This window comes from Bos grunniens, chromosome 10 (genome assembly GCF_055505025.1).
Source record: "Bos grunniens cultivar Pamir isolate PY7600 chromosome 10, Bosgru_T2T1.0, whole genome shotgun sequence".
Taxonomy (NCBI): Eukaryota; Metazoa; Chordata; class Mammalia; order Artiodactyla; family Bovidae; genus Bos; species Bos grunniens.
Window position 1 is genome coordinate 65,499,346 of NC_141174.1, and position 18,223 is coordinate 65,517,568.

At 38.1% G+C, this 18,223-nt stretch overlaps 1 protein-coding gene across 5 annotated transcripts in view; it reads right to left on the bottom strand.

The window, feature by feature from the left end:
- The window catches only part of SNAP23 (synaptosome associated protein 23), a 45,424-nt gene that overhangs the window by 6,876 nt on the left and 20,325 nt on the right, over nucleotides 1-18,223 (bottom strand). For 3 of the 5 annotated variants that reach the window (XM_086321769.1, XM_086321768.1, XM_086321770.1), the window contains 6 exons: nucleotides 14,395-14,498; nucleotides 13,783-13,824; nucleotides 13,311-13,359; nucleotides 12,486-12,603; nucleotides 1,779-1,937; nucleotides 614-758 (listed from right to left, as the gene is read on the bottom strand). In XM_086321769.1, coding sequence (XP_086177895.1) covers nucleotides 614-758; nucleotides 1,779-1,937; nucleotides 12,486-12,603; nucleotides 13,311-13,359; nucleotides 13,783-13,824; nucleotides 14,395-14,451 — 570 coding nt within the window. In that variant the 5' untranslated portion in view covers nucleotides 14,452-14,498. Of the gene's footprint in view, nucleotides 1-613; nucleotides 759-1,778; nucleotides 1,938-7,547; nucleotides 7,581-12,485; nucleotides 12,604-13,310; nucleotides 13,360-13,782; nucleotides 13,825-14,394; nucleotides 14,499-18,223 lie in introns of all 5 variants that reach the window. The other 2 variants (XM_086321767.1, XM_086321765.1) reach the window with 1 other exon arrangement.

The following is an 18,223-nucleotide window of genomic DNA, read 5'->3' on the forward strand; positions in this document are numbered from 1 at the left end:
AAATAGCAACCACACTTGTTTTGCTACTCACAGGTCTCTCTCTTGTTTTTATGTGTCCACCCTACAAGAACCATTCCGCAGAACTGATTGTTACCTACTGACTCATGAGATGAGGATTCAGGAGTTTACTAATTTGTTATTAGCTAACACAATAAAATTCCAAAAGCTAACCTGCTCATTCAGGGGAAAGACAGCAAACAAAAAACCCTGACGGCGCACAGGAAGGTTAGAAGAGATTTTGAGTTTCATGGGTGAAATTTTGTTATTATTTTTAAACCAGTTGATCCCAAGGTCTTGGTTTCAAAATGAACCAATAATAAAGTTATTTTAGCTGCTGTATATCAACAGAACTACTTAGCTCAGGCAAAATAAAAATTTTAACAGAAAATAAAATGAACCAAATAAGTAAGAGATAGGAGGACCTGACTGTTATTTTTCAACATGTTAGAAACTCATCAAAACTGTAAGGCCCGTGAGGACAGAATCTTATCCCTGTTGTTCTCCCTGAGAGTACACAGCACAGATGTCTATTACTGAACACTGTGCTGGATGTCATTCGGCACAAAGGCAGTGTACATTCTGCCATTTTCCTGTGGCAGTAAGAAGCTCTTACCTTTTCTGTGATCCGTTCTATTTGTCGGTTTTGAGCTTCAATCTCATTGCCCATGTCCAGAGCCATGTTTTTTAGGTTTCCTAGGATACTGCCCACTTGAGTCAGGTTGTCTTCCATTTCATCTTCCCTGGCATCATTTGTTATACTATTACAAAAAGACACTTAATTCAGTACTTTTGGGTGAATTATACACGGACTGAGTCTGGATTTAGTTTTTGTAAAAATAAGCAAATTGACATCAGCTGTTAGACCCAAACAGATGCAGGTTACCATTCTTGGGAAACATTCTACAGTGAAAATGGAAAGGCTGATTCAAGAGATAACAATGTCTTAAAGCCATTTAAGAGAAGATGAAGAAATGACTTTAGAATAGAGGTTTTTCATAGTGTAATTCCCAGCATAACCTGGGAACTTGTTAGACATGAAAATATGCCAATTCTTAGACTACTCCAGATCTCCTGAAGGGACTCCAGCAGTCTGTTTCACTAAACCTCCCAGGTGATTCTGATACACACTTAAGTCTAAAGAACCACTGCTCTAAAAATGGGGTTGAAAAATTCTGGCCCAAAGTCAAATGTGGCCCATTACCTGATTTTACCCTACAACAGAATTGAGTATTTATGACTCAGACTCTATGGCCTGGAAAACCTGAAATATTTACTATCTGACCCTTTACAGGGATATCCTTACCCTTACAGGGATATCCTTACAGGGATCTAGCCAACTCCTACTCTAAATGATACATTTTAAATCACATCTTATTTACAGAAATAAAACATAACTACTTGAATAATTTTTAAAGTACTTTATAAAGAAAAGTTAATCCATCACTTAAGGTCAATAATCCCAGTCACCATTTTGTCAGAAGGCAAATTTTTAAATGCAATAAGGGAATTCCCTGATGGTCCAGTGGTTAGAGCTCAGTGATTCCACTGCAGGGGGCCCAGGTTCAATCCCTGGTTGGGGAACTAAGATCCCACAGGCTTTGCAGCCAAAAAAAAAAAAAAAGACCATGAAAAAACCAACTATCCCACCCTTCCCCCCAAAAAAAGAATAAATGCTATTTCTAATTGATAAGTTACAGTTCATGGATAAATGCACCCAACCTCCAGAGAGAGACATTCCTTTAGGAAAAGGGTAAAAATATTGGGAAGAGCTGGCTTACCGTTTAATGTATCCCCCGCTGGCTGCTCCTGCAGTCGCTTGTTGAGGCTGACCATTTGTCACTCGGCCTGGCTGCTTAGATACTATATTGCTAGGAGAGTTGTCTCCACCATCACCCCATGTTGCCTTATAGGCTTTACTAGACTCGAAGTTCTTTGTCCTATGTCAGGAGTGTAGAGATACCAAGAAGGAAAGGGAGAAATGTCATCATAAGTGCTTGTTACCTTGGGGATGCCATAGCACCCTTAGCATAAAAGCTACATGCAGCTAGATCTAGATTATCTATACCATGCTCCATCACAATCTAGGGTAGAAAAAAGATGAACTGTGTAACCCCACCAACATTAAAAATAAATTTTTGAAGGTTAAACTACTTTTACCAACTCTTCACTGAGCAGTTATTAAGTAGCAAAATGTAATTATTTGATTCTTCAGGTTCCTCTAGCCTCTGAGACTCTCCAGAAAAAAGGTTAAAGGACACTAGAAAAAAATTAGGAAAGGTGTTCTGGGATGCCTTAAGGGTTTCTTAGAAGCATCTCAGAGGTTGATGAGGGATGAAAGAGAGAGAGAATGGGCAGTACTTACACCTCAGCTGCCCACTTAGACTGTAGTAGTTCCACCTGACCCATTTTTTAAATTTAGAATTGTTAACTTTAATTGTTAACATTAAATTCTTAAAAAAAAAAAAGTTTTCTTAACAAACATCATGAAGAAAGGCACGAATTATTTCCAAATTGAACAGATAATGAATAACTTGGCCACACTGTTACCAATCACAATTGTCTCCTTTGGTTGAGGGCTTTTTCATTTAAGAGTTTACTTATCCACCTTAATAAAAAATGATCCTAGATCCAAACCTCTTAAAAGTATATGCTTTAGATTAACTGATATAACTAAAAATTAGCCACAGTCAGAATTTTACCATGGAATTTGCTACTTAAATCTGTATAAATGGCAAGAAAAGGAACCTGGTAAAATGACTTTTAAGTGGCTATTACAAAAAACACAAAACTTTTTTTTTACTGATTACTTGGCTAGGTAAAGTTTCCACTCACACAATTTTAGTTTCTTCTTTTCTATAAAAAAAAAGTAGTATATGGATATGTTGGTTTCTGAATTATTCCATGATACATTAATGAGGAAGTTTTGAAATTGCAAAACAGAGAGATTTTAGCAAAGTAGTGGGTCTTTCCTTAATAGTATCATGTGAGGATTCATTTTTGGCAAACAAAGAACTGGATCTTAGACCTTAATCATCAGTGCTAAAGAAAGGGTACTATATGTTTAATTAACCAATTTATTTGGTTATTAATAAGCCATGTTAAATCCTTCCTGGAACAAGGGGGGATAAAAATTATTTAAATGAATATTTATATATAATTTCTGTTCAGTAGGAAACCCATTTACATGTATTCTTTGTTAACAAGATACATGTTATCTAAATTCTCAGGCAAAATTCTAAAGCAGCGTAATAGTAACTAAGCAAAATAAACAGGATATAAGTTTATCAGAAAGCTAACCAGAAACATTAATAGAAATAACATAAGTAGGACTCTTACTAGGATATCAGATTGTAAAACAGGTTAAATAATGAGGGCTGGAATTCAAACTGTCACTAAATAATAAGACACTGTGCTTCGGAGAGTCTTAGCACATAAGCACTGGACTGGGACAGGATTTGTGGGCTCTTGGTCTAACATGAGTTCCAACCTCCTCAACCTTAAAAAAAATGATATTTGAAATTCCTTCAACTTCTGAGAATTCTTCCTTCAATTAGATATAAGGGGCATAAAGTATAAACAGATTGTTTTAATATGATATTGTGAATGAGGTTCAATGAAAGCATAATTTAAAACAAAATCAGACTGGTTATCAAACTCTTCCTCCTTAAGAGGACTAGATCTTTAAAGACGTTCTTCAAATATCAAAGGGAAAAGGTGCAAAAAGCTGACTTCAATTGAATTTTCATATTTATTTTCAAATGGGTTGGGAAAAAATGCTATACTGTTTTCTTTAAGCATTTATGACATGTTCTGCACATTTACAAAGCAGTGATCTTTATATGTTGTTGATGGCATACCATCATCCCTTTTCAGTACCTGTATTCCATGTAATAAGGCTTGCTTAAGATCCTGCCACATGCTGTTACCATGGAGTTTCTCCCACTGAGTTGTAAAACCTTAAAAGATACCTGTTTTTGAGGGCACTGTCAGGCAGCTGTGTATCTAATAAAAACAATAATGATTTAATTAATTTGCCTTCCTTCAAAGGGTCTTAAGTGCCTTAAAAGGTACTATTTCCCAAACTTGACTGAGCATCAAAGTGAACTGGATGATTTTGAAAACACAGGTAAATAGGCTACACTCTGAAGATTCTATTTCAATTTGTATGGGGTGGAGCCTAGGACTATTCTGTTGTCACTATGGTTTTATTTAAATTCAATAGGTCACTTAGCTGCCCAACCAGGGAAGAGAAACACTAAGAGACTTCCAATCTGTTGCAGAAGGAATATTTTAAATTATTCTGGTAGTCTACCTTAGTATTTCTACGTATTGGGACACTGAGGAATTAATCTGGAGAAAGCAAATGTATAAACAAGGATTTTTCTAAGCCACAAGATTTATAGTAAATTGGAGGAACTAAAAAGCCTCTTGATGAAAGTGAAAGAGGAGAGTGAAAAAGTTGGCTTAAAGCTCAACATTCAGAAAACCAAGATCATGGCATCTTGTCCCATCACTTCATGGGAAATAGATGGGTAAACAGTGGAAACAGTGTCAAACTTTATTTTGGGGGGCTCCAAAATCACCGCAGATGGTGATCGCAGCCATGAAATTAAAAGACGCTTGTTCCTTGGAAGAAAAGTTATGACCAACCTAGATAGCATATTCAAAGGCAGAGACATTACTTTGCCAACAAAAGTCCGTCTAGTCAAGGCTATGATTTTTCCAGTGGTCATGTATGGATGTGAGAGTTGGACTGTGAAGAAAGCTGAGTGCGGAAGAATTGATGCTTTTGAACTGTGGTGTTGGAGAAGACTCTTGAGAGTCCCTTGGACTGCAAGGAGATCCAACCAGTCCATTCTGAAGGAGATCAGCCCTGGGACTTCTTTGGAAGGAATGATGTTAAAGCTGAAACTCCAGTACTTTGGCCACCTCATTCGAAGAGTTGACTCATTGGAAAAGACTCTGATGCTGGGAGGGATAGGGGGCAGGAGGAGAAGGGGACAACAGAGGATGAGATGGCTGGATGGCATCACCGACTCGATGGACATGAGTTTGGGTGAACTCCGGGAGTTGGTGATGGACAGGGAGGCCTGGCGTGCTGCAATTCATGGGGTCATAAAGAGTCGGACACGACTGAGCGACTGAACTGAACTGAACTGACTTGAATTCTAATCCCAGACCTGTCATTCAGTAGGTATAGAGTCTCATGCAAATTTCCACCTCTGAGCATCTTTTTCTTATATATAAAACTAAGATAACAATATTTATTAATTCACAGAGCTGTTGATAATTGATGTAAAATTATTCTGTAAGTATTAGACAAATATATATATATATATTTTTAGACATATTTTTGTTCTTTCATTTCAACCTCAATCTGATCCTTAGTTAAAAAGTTCATGGCTTTAAGTGCACAAATTACCAACTGGCATGTTTATTCTTCTCACCCATTACCATTCCTGAGCTTTGAGATCTACAACCAGCTGAAAATAACTGGAATATAGCTATATAAAAACACAATGGGGCCAGGGTTGTTTCTGGTCTACAGAAAGAAAGAAACCATTCTGATTTGCAACAAAACTCCTCTGCATAACAAAATTAACAGCCCCTCTGGGAAAAAAATTAGATTTCATAATAAAATGCTTAGGCAAATTTGTGGTAGATTTTAATGTAATTAAGAACTCCCATCTAGAAAGTTAGATTTACCTCGACTATCAGTTTTGAAGACTTTAATAATCTTTGTTGTGTTACTCACTCAATTATGTCTGACTCTTTGCAACCTCATGGACTGTAGCCTGCCAGGCTCCTCTGTCCATGGAATTCTCCAGGCAAGAATACTAGAGTGGGTTGCCATTCCCTTTTTCAGGGGATCTTCCTGACCCAGGGATCAAACCTAGGTCTCCTGCATTGCAGGCAGATTCTTTACTGTCTGAGCTACCAGGGAAGCCCAATTAATACTCTTTAAGTACCACATTTTTTCAGATAAATATCACATTCAAAAAGGGCATGATTAAAATAAGAATTTGAAATACTCCCTAATTTAGGAAGCTGCTATAAATCTGAACACAATAACCTAATAATTTCTCTTTTGAGCTTTGATTGTCAACATTAGTACTAACAAAAATAGCAAAAAGAAAGCCCAGTATTAGCTATAATTCTTTCATACCAAAGAGAAAAGGGATCAAACAAATATCAGTTGTGGGACTTCCCTGGTGGTCCAGTGGTTAAGAATCTGATTTGCAATGCAGAGGACATGGAATCCCACATGCCTTGGAGCAACTAAGCCTGGGCGTAGCAACTACTGAAGCCCACGGAGCCTGCAAGACACAGGTAGAGACTCCATGTGCCACAATGAAAGATCTCACATGATTCAACAAAGACCCCATATGCTGCAACTAAGACCCAATACAGCCAAATAAATAAAATTTTTTTTAAATACCAGTTATAACGATTACAAGGGTGTGCATGTGTGGGGAGTGACCAGGTTACAAGAAAAAAGAAAAAGAAGAGCAAGAAACAGAGGGTAGAAATCAAACAATTTTCTAACATTTAACTATGGTCTTCAAAGTTCCCATAAAGATCCAAAATTAAGGAGTCAAATATTATAATAAGCAGTAGGCTAACTGGAGGGTTAACTTCCATAAAAAGTTAAGATTGGTTAGCTCTGCATTAATTCAATATGAAACCAGAGCAAGCTAACATATGACATAAAAGGTATTATGAAACAGGTGATAACATATAAAGAAGGCATACCTTTATTTTTTAAAAGAAGATACTAGATATGGTAACATTTTAAATTTATACCCGCCTTGTTCCAAATGGCATTTAAGATGACTTACATTGGCAATTAATTCCTCAATTTGGTAGTGGCCTAAATCATGGGGAATCCAAAATCATTAGAAGCAATACTTTAACTGAGGAAATCTTGATTCTGGAGCCAGAAAAGAATAGAAAAACCTAACACAAGATAGGAAGCTGAAATCAAAGTCCATGTATTTAGACTGAATCCCCTTACCTTTAATCAGAACTAGAATGCAGCAATTCTCTATAAAGATCAACCTATTTAAAACTTCTTAGGAAATTTTAGGGGTGTTTTAAGTTTTATAATCTTAAATGTTTTTTAGCAAAAACTTAGTATCAAAACCATTAGTCAAAGGATGTTATTATAAATTAAGATCTTTTTGTCAATCCAATCTTCTGGCAAATAGCACTCATCAAGAACAAATTCACTTTACATTACACACCACAGCACAGCTTTTAGAGTCTCCACCATTCACAAAATCCATGCACATGCACAGAAAAGTCATCTGAAGCATCACCTTTAGACAGCAGGTTAACAGCCCAAACTGCGCCACAAGACCGCATCTTACAGTTCCCTTTGATCAGTTACTGAGCTCAGCTTCTGATGTTAAATCTTCATTTTTAGTAAGCAGATTAGAAAGGAAGAGATTAAGTGAGAGAATGAAATGCAGAAAGTAGTGAATGCCATTCAAACAGAACAGAAGCAGGTTTGGAGTTTTCAAAACACAATGCATTTAAATTCCTGCCTGATTTCATAGAAACAACCAACATCTGAGAATCTAGATAAAAAGAAAAACAAGAAAACTATTTAAACCAGTGTATACTTCATTTTTCCTAAGAATGTCTGAATAATGATATTCTGTCCTAAAATTATGAGAATTAACATGAAAAGAAGGCAAAATATTCAATACTTTGTATCTCCAGTGAGTAGAATGAAGGAATCACTCATATGTTGACTAAAATACAGTAATTCAATATTTATTTTAACAAATCAGAGCTGAATCTTTATACCATAATATGACTTAAGATTCAATAGTATAAAACCTGTAGTACCAACTTTCAACTTCTCTAGTAAGGTTGCCCAGAAATACCAACCTGTCTTGAAACTATGTGCCATTATGTTTGGCAATATAAGCATAGAATGCAAAGAGGCAAGTTAAGACAACAGACTACTTTGTCTGACAATGGTTAAACTGGGACATTAGGCAGTTTACAATTCTAAGACTTCCCATTTTAAACCTGCCTCTTTTTAAACTCTTGTTAATTAGAATTTTGACTTATCAGTTACTGACAAAGAGAATTTCCCAGTGGTCCAGGAGACTCAGCGCTTTCACTGCTAGAAACCAAAGTTCAATCCCTGCTCAGGGAACTAAGATTCTGCAAGCCACAAGGTGAAGCCAAAACAAAAAAACAAGTTATTGACAAACACATAACATTTTTAATAGGGAATCTGTGCTTTTTGCTTTTAGGATTCAAATAGTAGCAAGCTAAAAAAATGGCATTTATTCACAGTTTTAAAGTTTAATTCTGGTAGTTTGTTTTTAAATTCTAGTAGTCCTTTAAAAAGAATGAGCTGAAATTAAAATTTCCTTCTCTTATAATACAGGGTTCTGTTAAGTGAAGCTATTTCCACATTTTATTAGAAAAAGATCTGTTGACATGGCTTCAGTGAATACCAGTGAACAAAAGAAATCTCAAAGAACAAATCTACTGAAGACATTTTCTAGATAGCAATACCTCTAACAATAGTAGCAACAAAAAGCTTCATTCTTTTCTTGCCAGTCAAGCAATGTAGCATCACACAATTAAAAACTAGAGCTCCGTCTGGTTTTGAATCTCAGCTCTTCCACTTGCTAGCGTAGCATTCTGGTGCCTCTGTTTCTCCATATGTAAAATGGTGATAGTAAGAGAAACTATCTCATATTAAGGTTACTGTAAGGATTACATTTCAAGTGTTCAGGACAGTAAGAACCTAAATTAATATATAGGCTCACAAATCTCATCCAAACCTTTGGATGAGGACATCTTGAGCAGTACCACATAATCACGTATATCAATATTTCTGCAGTGAAAGAGATTAACATTACACTAAGTGGGATAGATTATTAAACAGCTTCAGTTCAGGTTACATCTTGTAGCCTAATTTAAAACAAACCTTTGGCTTTCAGAAATTTTTAGATTTCTAAATGGCAGATAAGAGATTATGGACCTGAGCTGTTATTACTAGTACCATAATTAGTACTAGCTTTATAAAGAAAACTAAGATCCTGTCTCTGCCTTGAGAAGCTCATGTTATGGCTATTCATATGATAAGTCTAACTGAAATACAGATTAGCAGATAAACTTAGAAAGATCACGCCCCTGGCAGGAGTGAAAGAGACACCATAGAGGGCAAGGTCTCAATGGTATAAAGGAGAAATGGGTGAAAGGAAGGCAATTAAAATCAGTCTTTAAATTGAAATACTACTCTCTTCTCTTCAAGGAACAACTGTTTTGTTATAGAAGCCTGTTCATTCCAGATGTTATGAAGAGCTTTCTTCTCCTGACCCATTAGGAAAGGGCTCTGCTGATGTTAGAGGCTGAGAATGGACTGCTTTAAGAACATACTCTACCTAGTGTCCAAGAAAATCCTGCCCATGTTTGGCTGGGTACACAAAGAAAACTAAAAATAATACTTCTATAGCTCCATTTTTCCCACCTTCTATGATATCAGACTATCTCAGGATTCATTCAGAGATAATTTGCTCTAGGTTCTAGAGAGAACTTCCTCTTCTTTGCTTTTCTCTTAATACCTATCTCAAGGAAGTTCACGTACTATTTTTTCCCCCTGAACTCTTCTAAGAGCGTACACAGAACATAGGAGAAAAGCACAAGTGAGTGTGAAAACCATAGTTAAGAGTTTAGATCAAAAAGTCTGTGTGTTTCTAACTTGTTTGCTTAATATGTTAAACCCTGATTTACAGGTGATTGCTACTAAAATATACACTTTTGGAGAGTCAACCAAGGTCTAAACAGGTCAACAGACTTGTCTTTCTTGGTTTCTTATGCCCAAACACTAAAGCTGACCAATAAATAATTTAACTATATTTTCTCAGGTAGAAATAGCACAGAGAATATTGTCACATGGAAACACTTAACTGAAAGTATGACAGAACAAAAGCTCCTCCATTCCTAACTCCTTTAGAGGAGTAAAAAATGCTGAGTCTGTAAACCTTTGTATCTTGGTCTTGCTTTATCACAGCGGCTGAGACAACTGGATAGTTACAAAGCTCTTTTAAAAGTGAATATGCTCAGCAGAACAGATAGTCATTTAATCTCCAGACAATGTCATTTTGGCCAAAGGTGAAGTTCAAAGTTGATGGATGACTTCTCATCTTTGTCTGAATACACATATTATTTGTCAACACATGGAGGTTGTTTTACTCAAGATTAAGGAGAGAATTGAAATATTAATAATAAAGTCACTAAAATGAATGAATTCTTTTTTTGTCAAGTATTATCTCATACACTATACACAAATATTTGAAGACTTCTCATTTCCTAGTTTACTAGAGGCTTCAAATCTTCAGTCTTCTTTGATGTTTCCTTCTTCACATTTGACACACAATCAGTTGGCTTCCCTGGTGGCTCAGCTGGTAAAGTGTCTGCCTGCAATGCAGGAGACCCGGGTTTGATCCCAGGTCAGGAAGATTCCCCTGGAGAAGGAAATGGCAACCCACTCCAGTACTCTTGCCTGAAAAATTCCATGGACAGAGGAACCTGGTAGGCTACAGTCCATGGGGCCACAAAGAGTTGGACATGACTGAGAGACTTCACTTTTCTTTCTTTCTTTCTTTCAGTTGATTTAAAGGGAATCCGACTTACACTTTTCTCTCTAATTAATGATAAGGTTATAGCTCACAGGCCTAGTTTACAAAACATTCCTAATTGGTCTCCTGGTGTGCAGTTATATCCTCCACTCCAATCAATCAACCCCTTAGGATGGCATTCAAGTTCCTTTACTGCCTGCTGCTGCTGCTGCTGCTGCTGCGTTGCTTCAGTCATGTCCGACTCTGTGCGACCCCATGGACGGCAGCCCACCAGCCTCCCCCGTCCCTGGGACTCTCCAGGCAAGAACACTGGAGTGGGTTGCCATTGCCTTCTCCAATGCATGAAAGTGAAAAGTGAAGTCGCTCAGTTGTGTCCGACTCTTCCCCATGGATGTGAGAGTTGGACTGTGAAGAAGGCTGAGCACCAAAAAATTGATGCTTTTGAACTGTGGTGTTGGAGAAGACTCTTGAGAGTCCCTTGGACTGCAAGGAGATCCAACCAGTCCATTCTGAAGGAGATCAGCCCTGGGATTTCTTTGGAAGGAATGATGCTAAAGCTGAAACTCCAGTACTCTGGCCACTTCATGCGAAGAGTTGACTCATTGGAAAAGACTCTGATGCTGGGGGGGATTGGGGGCAGGAGGAGAAGGGGACGACAGAGGATGAGATGGCTGGATGGCATCACTGACTCGATGGACGTGAGTCTGGGTGAACTCCGGGAGTTGGTGATGGACAGGGAGGCCTGGCGTGCTGCGATTCATGGAGTCGCAAAGAGTCGGACACAACTAAGCGACTGAACTGAACTGAACTGAACTTCCTGACCCCATGGACTGCAGCCTACCAGGCTCCTCCGCCCATGGGATTTGCCAGGCAAGAGTACTGGAGTGGGTTGCCATTGCCTTCTCTGCCTTTACTGCCTACTTATGTCTTATTTTCCACTTCTTCTCAATGTGAATCATGTAGTACAGTTGAGTCAAGCTCCTCTGTAGTCTTTATTTACATTAAATCTTCCACAGGAAATGTCTTCCCACTTCTGCCGGGCCCATCAAGATCTTTCTAATTATTCAGAGCCCAACTCAAGTCCACTCTCTCCTATAAGATGAACTCCAAACTAACTTTAGTAGTTCTGTACCCTTAGCCTCCATGGCACCCCACTCCAGTACTCTTGCCTGGAAAATCCCATGGATGGAGGAGCCTGGTAGGCTATAGGCTGCAGTCCATGGGGTTGCGAAGAGTCGGACACGACTGGTGACTTCACTTTCACTTTCATGCATTGGAGAAGGAAATGGCAATCCACTCCAGTGTTCTTGCCTGGAGAATCCCAGGGACGGGGGAGCCTGGTGGGCTGCCATCTATAGGGTCACACAGAGTCAGACACGACTGAAGTGATTTAGCAGCAGCAGCAGCAGCCTCCATTGATATCATAGATCTAGCACTAGATTTCTATAGCTTCTACTTTCTGCTATTCTGTCTCATTTATCCAACCACATGGTAAGTCCTTTGATGCCTTGGCCATCCCTCTTGTGCCTACCACAGAATATATGTTTTATTAATTCTCCTTATTTGAAAGGAAAACACACTAATTTCATCCTGCTATGTATTATCCAGATGGGTATTTCCCAAGCTTTTCATGTATTATTTAAAAATGTAATTGGGACTTGATTGAAAGATTGATCAAATTTAAGTGATGGTTTTCAGTGAATGTGCCTATTTACATAAAAAGTTTGATCTGCCTGAAGGAGAAAGAGATTAAGTTGATCTAATCAAGTTCCTTATTTAGGCCCTGCAACACTTACTGGGGGCTGAGAGGGGGGTTCTGAGGGTGATACTCTCACTTTAGATTTATTTGAAAAAGATTTTGATTTATCAACTCACCTACTACATGGGCATACACAAAGGCCACAGCACTTGTTGAGTTCTGTTAAAGTCTTCTCTGCTTCTCTCATATCTTCGTTTATTTGGTCCATGCCTTCTTCTATGCGTTTTAGTTGTTCTAAGAAAAGTTGTGGAAGTTAAATTTTATGTTACATTCATGCTGCCAATCAGAAAGTGCTATTATTAGTATAACGGAAGAGCAAACTTTAACCTCGAATCCACCAACAATTCATCACAGTGACTATATCAGGGCCAGATGGCATTATATGCTGTCCAGCATTTAAAAGTCTTTCACATACCGATCCTAGGGTATCTGGCCTCTGTGGATAAATTTGTTCTAAAGAAATTTGTATAACAGGAGCATGTGAGGATTGGTTTAGGCCTCACTAGACTAGATTCCTAGCATTTCTATTACTGAATAGGCTCAAAACCTAAAGACTGTCCTAAGAGGAATAAAAACTAGACCAGCTTGCTCAGGGCCAAATCAAATGCAAAGTTTCCAATTCCACAAGGATGTAACTTGATTTCTGAAAATGATGAAAGAATATCATAATGTCCAGGACACAAATGACCAGTGCACACAATAAGCCCTGCTACCTAATAAATAAATACTTGGTGGACAATGGGATAGTGTGACCTCCCACCCCAAATAGGCAACAAAACATGATATAAATTAAATCAGAAGAAAAGAAGCAAAATATCACTCTTATCTTACAAAGGAAAGGTACTCCCAAAGGCTTAATTAATTTTAACTGTGGCTGATTTGAAAAGGCTTTTTGGCATTCTAAATCAAATCAAGAGTTCCTGCCAATGACTGCAACTCACCCCCTTGTTCATCCAGCATAGTGATAGTCTTGATTCCTGCATCCTGTGACTAAAAGAAGGGGAAAAAAGCTGATAGCACAACCAAACCAACAGAAACAAAAGCTACAAGGTCTGAAAAACAGCAAGGCAGAAACATTAGAAACTTAAGTTCTCAGAGGATTAGAAGAAAACTAACCTCCCCAAACCAACACACCTTAACATATTAACCCACCCCCACCCCCCCACCCCCGCCAAATAATTAAGTCACAAACTCATGGTGAATTGTTTTCCCTGTTACATTCTAATACTATCACTTAGAAAAGCCAAAAAGGCCCATTAGTGCATGGTTTGACAATTTCAGCAACTGCCAATTTCAAATAATAAAGCTTATTGATACAATATCATTCTGATTCAACAGTAATTCCAGTCTGTGTTATCAGAATTCCTTCTATATAGTTTCTATACTTAACTTGATGATTAAACACTTTCTTACCTCAATGGCTAAACCCAGGATTCTCCTTGTACTTTCCAGAGACTAGGAAAAAAAAAAGAGTTTTAGCATTCTAAAATATGTAGCACAGCCCCACCCCCCAAATCTGATCACAGGCCATATTCATGATGATGCTACTTTATTTTTAAAGATTGCTAGCGCATCCACTCCTCCCTTCTTTAAAATAAAAAATAAAGCTTACTAATATAATTTTAGTTATTTTCTTTCTACCAGATGCTTAAGAGAAAATTTGAAAGAGTATAGTTAATGGGATTTATAAAAATGTAATGTAGCAGAAATCCAGGGATATTACACAGATATTAGAAAATTCTGTTAAAATTAAATGTCCAGAATTCTTCATCTATATCTTTGTTCTAAGTTACTATTCAGTAATGACTATTTAAAAAAAAAATCATACAGACTGTTTGCATTTATTTAGTTTTTTGATGAGTTGACAAAATAAGAAGCTAGTAGTAATGGCACTCAAGGGCAAATGCATTCTTTGATATAAACAGACTAGGGAGAGGCCAAAATGGTCTTCTAAGAAGGTCCTCTCATGCTTCCACTGTGAAAATTGAAAGAGAATTAATGACCTATTCCAAGTAAAACTTTTACCTCATCAGTAACCTGGTTAGCCTTTATCTGAATTTCTTCTGCTGAGAGATTATCCATGGTGAATTAAAATTCTTGATAGGTGCAGAAACTGAAATGTGGATATTCTGTAAGAATAAGAACACAAAACTAAGCTTATTTGAGCAAAGAATGTGGAATTTAGGATACTTATCTGGAAACCATGATAAAATAAACCTATCTAATATCTATCTATCTACATCTTACAGGTGAAGAAATTAAGGCTGAGAGATGGTAAACAAATGCTAGTTAGTACTAGAGCTGAATGTAAAACTCAGGTTTCAGGACTTTCAGGAAAGCACTATTTCTAATAGGAAAGTGGTCCCTCTACTTTGAGAAGGAAGGCATTATTAAAAGACAAGCTTCAAGAAGCTATCAAAATGAATTCCTGGTTGTAGAATGTTCTTTGTATGCTGTTTGAATATAGAAAAGCAATAATGTGAAGAAGTCCAAGCCAGGTAGTATCCTTTAGTAAAGTAATAATATTCAAAGTCATATGCCTACAGAACACAAGGACCATTCTAAAAATGTGCTGGTCTTCCAGGCTTCTCATCAGAGAAAATGAAATACTTTCATTATTAACAAGAAAATGATATTGCTGATACAAAGAGCTCAGAAAAGAACTAGTTTTTATTAATAGTAGACTCTCCCTTTCCAATTAGTATATGGTTTGTTATTTTAGTGAAGTCCCTAAGACTTAGTAACTTAGTACATAGTAACTTAGTAACTCATAGTAACTCAGGAAGTGACCTCATAGACATCCAAAGTGAAACATAAAACTTTTAATAGGTAAAGATTCCAAGAGTCCTGCCTTCTAATTCTTAACAGTGATACACTGTGTATAGTATTCCTCTTTGAGCCCTCACCTGTAATAGTAAGCACTGTGTGACTTATCTAGGTTGTGTTCTTTTTATTACATTTGCTAGCTTTGTAGTGAAATGTTGAAAACCAATTATATAAAAGCCTTTTGTCAACGACACATAAAAGTGTGGTTCACATTCTGGATTTATCATCAGGGGACATCTGGCAATATCTGGAGAATTTTTTGATTGTCAAGAGTTGGGGGATAGGGAGAAGCAGTGTTACTGGAATCTAGTTGGTAGAAGTCAAGGATGCTTGCTAAACATCCTATAATGCTCCTTGGCACAAACCTCCTACAACAAAGAATTGTCTGGCCCCAAATGTCAAAGCGCTGAGGTTGAGAAATCCTGCCGCGAAGTACACTCATTGACAAGCAGAGAGGCTTGTTAACTGCGAATATACTAGACTGAACTCTTGGAGGGAAAGGATTTTGTTATGTCTTTGTACCTCTAACACCTAACAGGATCTGACAGTTGGTACTCCAGTAAATGTGTGCTGAATGAACAAATAAGTAGAAAAACAAGATGTACTCTCAAAAGTGTTTAAGTGGATCTTTAGAAACAAAGTGACATATAATAGTAGCACAAAGCCTTCAAATAAACAACAGAACCACAAATCAAAAACTGCCATAACATGTGTATGATCTAGAATAGCCTGCTGGTCACATACAGATCTTTTTAGTCACATCCATAGCTAACCAACACTTTTATTAGAACCATCTAAAAAAAAGTGATAATATCCCATTCCCAGGACAGGAAGGCATTACATTTAGAGTTTTGTTTATAATTCTACTGTCCTTTCTAACCATTTCAAGATTTAATTTAGATTTTGAGCCTTGATTAAAGACATTAATGCTCATAAAATTATTGCTATTAAAATTATTAAACTGCCAAAGTTGCAAATTTAACCTCACATCTTATGTGCCATAGTATGACTTGTGGCTCTAGCAAAAGGTTCATATACTAAGATACATAATCAAGATATAGGGGCTTCCCAGATGGCTCAGTGGTAAACAATCTGCCTGCTAATGCAGGAGATATGGGTTAGATCCCTGATCCATGAAGATCCCACATGCTAAGGGGCAACTAAGCCTATGCGCCACAGCTTTTAAGCCTGTGCTCTAGAGCCCAGGAGCCGCAATTACTAAAGCCCATGCGTCCTGGAGTCTGTGTTCTGCAACAGGAGAAATTACTGCAATGAAAAGTCCACATACCGTGCATGGCAACCTAGAGAGCAGCCCCCCACTGGTCACAACTAGAGAAAAGTCTGCAAGCAACAGTGACCCAGCACAGCCAAAAAACAAAAATAAATACAAAATTTAAAGAAAGATATAAAGGTGTTTCTTAAATTAAGAACTGATCATTCATTAGATACAAGTATAAACAGAACCACATGTTTTATTACTTTGCTCACTGTTCATGAAACTTTAGCTTTAATCACATATGTTCATGTTACACACAATTTCTCTTTTGTCAATCTTTCATAGCTGTAATTATGAAAAGAAAGGAAGCTGCTTTGTACCCTCTCATCTTTTTTGTACACTTTTCCTTTCTAGAATACCCTCCGGAGAAGGCAATGGCACCCCACTCCAGTACTCTTGCCTCGAAAATCCCATGGATGGAGGAGCCCGATAGGCTGTAGTCCATGGGGTCGCTAAGAGTCGGACACGACTGAGCGACTTCACTTTCACTTTTCACTTTCATGCATTGGAGAAGGAAATGGCAACCCACTCCAGTGTTCTTGCCTGGAGAATTCCAGGGATGGGGGAGCCTGGTGGGCTGCCGTCTATGGGGTCGCACAGAGTCGGACATGACTGAAGCGACTTAGCAGCAGTAGCAGTAGCAGAATACCCCCATCTGCCTGCCCAGGCAGCCTTGTGCTTCCCCATTACTTCCTAGAGCCCCTACAAGGTACCTTTATAGCCAGTTCTTCCTAGGCAGGATGCTCCAAAGTTATCTGTCCCTGTCATATAAAACTCCTAAATGCTCCACAATGCAGAAAGTGATAAGAAAAACAATACACACTAATCAATTAGTACCTGGAAATGATATCCCTATTAGGTTTTCCCATGTAGTACCCTATGGGTAGAAAAATATTTGGCGAGTAAGGAAGCTCAGATCTCTCAAACTGGGTAATTTTTAATTCCACTCCTAGAGGTGACTCTTGCTAATTACAAGTCAGTAGTTGTTACTCTCCTAGTAAATATGAGCAAAACTCCATGTAGGTTCAAACAGAGGCTTGAATGCAAAACTGACCTCTGTCAAACTTGAAGATTCCATTGTCTTGCCTTTAATTATCAAAAAGGCAGATTAAAAAAAAAAAAAGGCAAATATAGCTGGGAAGCAGATGCGAAGAGTCACTCCTGGCGCAGCAATGGTGTCATCTTGTAGGACACACCCTTTAACTGAACTCAAAGTGCTGCCTAGTACTCTTTGGTTCCTCGCTAAGCAGATGACACACAAGACAAGAAACAGACTTCTGTAAAGTTCTCACATGTTTGGCATGCTGGTATCAGGACAGAGCTGCCTAAGACTGCTCTACTCTGGAGTTTTGAGGGTGTTGAGCACATGATTTATAGTAAACGGGAGTGAGAGAGACAAAGCAGAATTGTTAAGGGGAAGGCCCAAGAGAGACAAAGAATAATACTCCCCAGGCTTTTTTAGCCTTTATTAAACTGCTCAGACGGAGAAGGCAATGGCATCCCACTCCAGTACTTTTGCCTGGAAAATCCCATGGATGGAGGAGCCTGGTGGGCTACAGTCCATGGGGTTGCTAGAGTCGGACACGACTGAGCGACTTCACTTTCACTTCTCACTTTCATGCATTGGAGAAGGAAATGGCAACCCACTCCAGTGTTCTTGCCTGAAGAATCCCAGGGACGGGGAAGCCTGGTGGGCTGCTGTCTCTGGGGTCGCACAGAGTTGGACACGACTGAAGCGACTTAGCAGCCGCA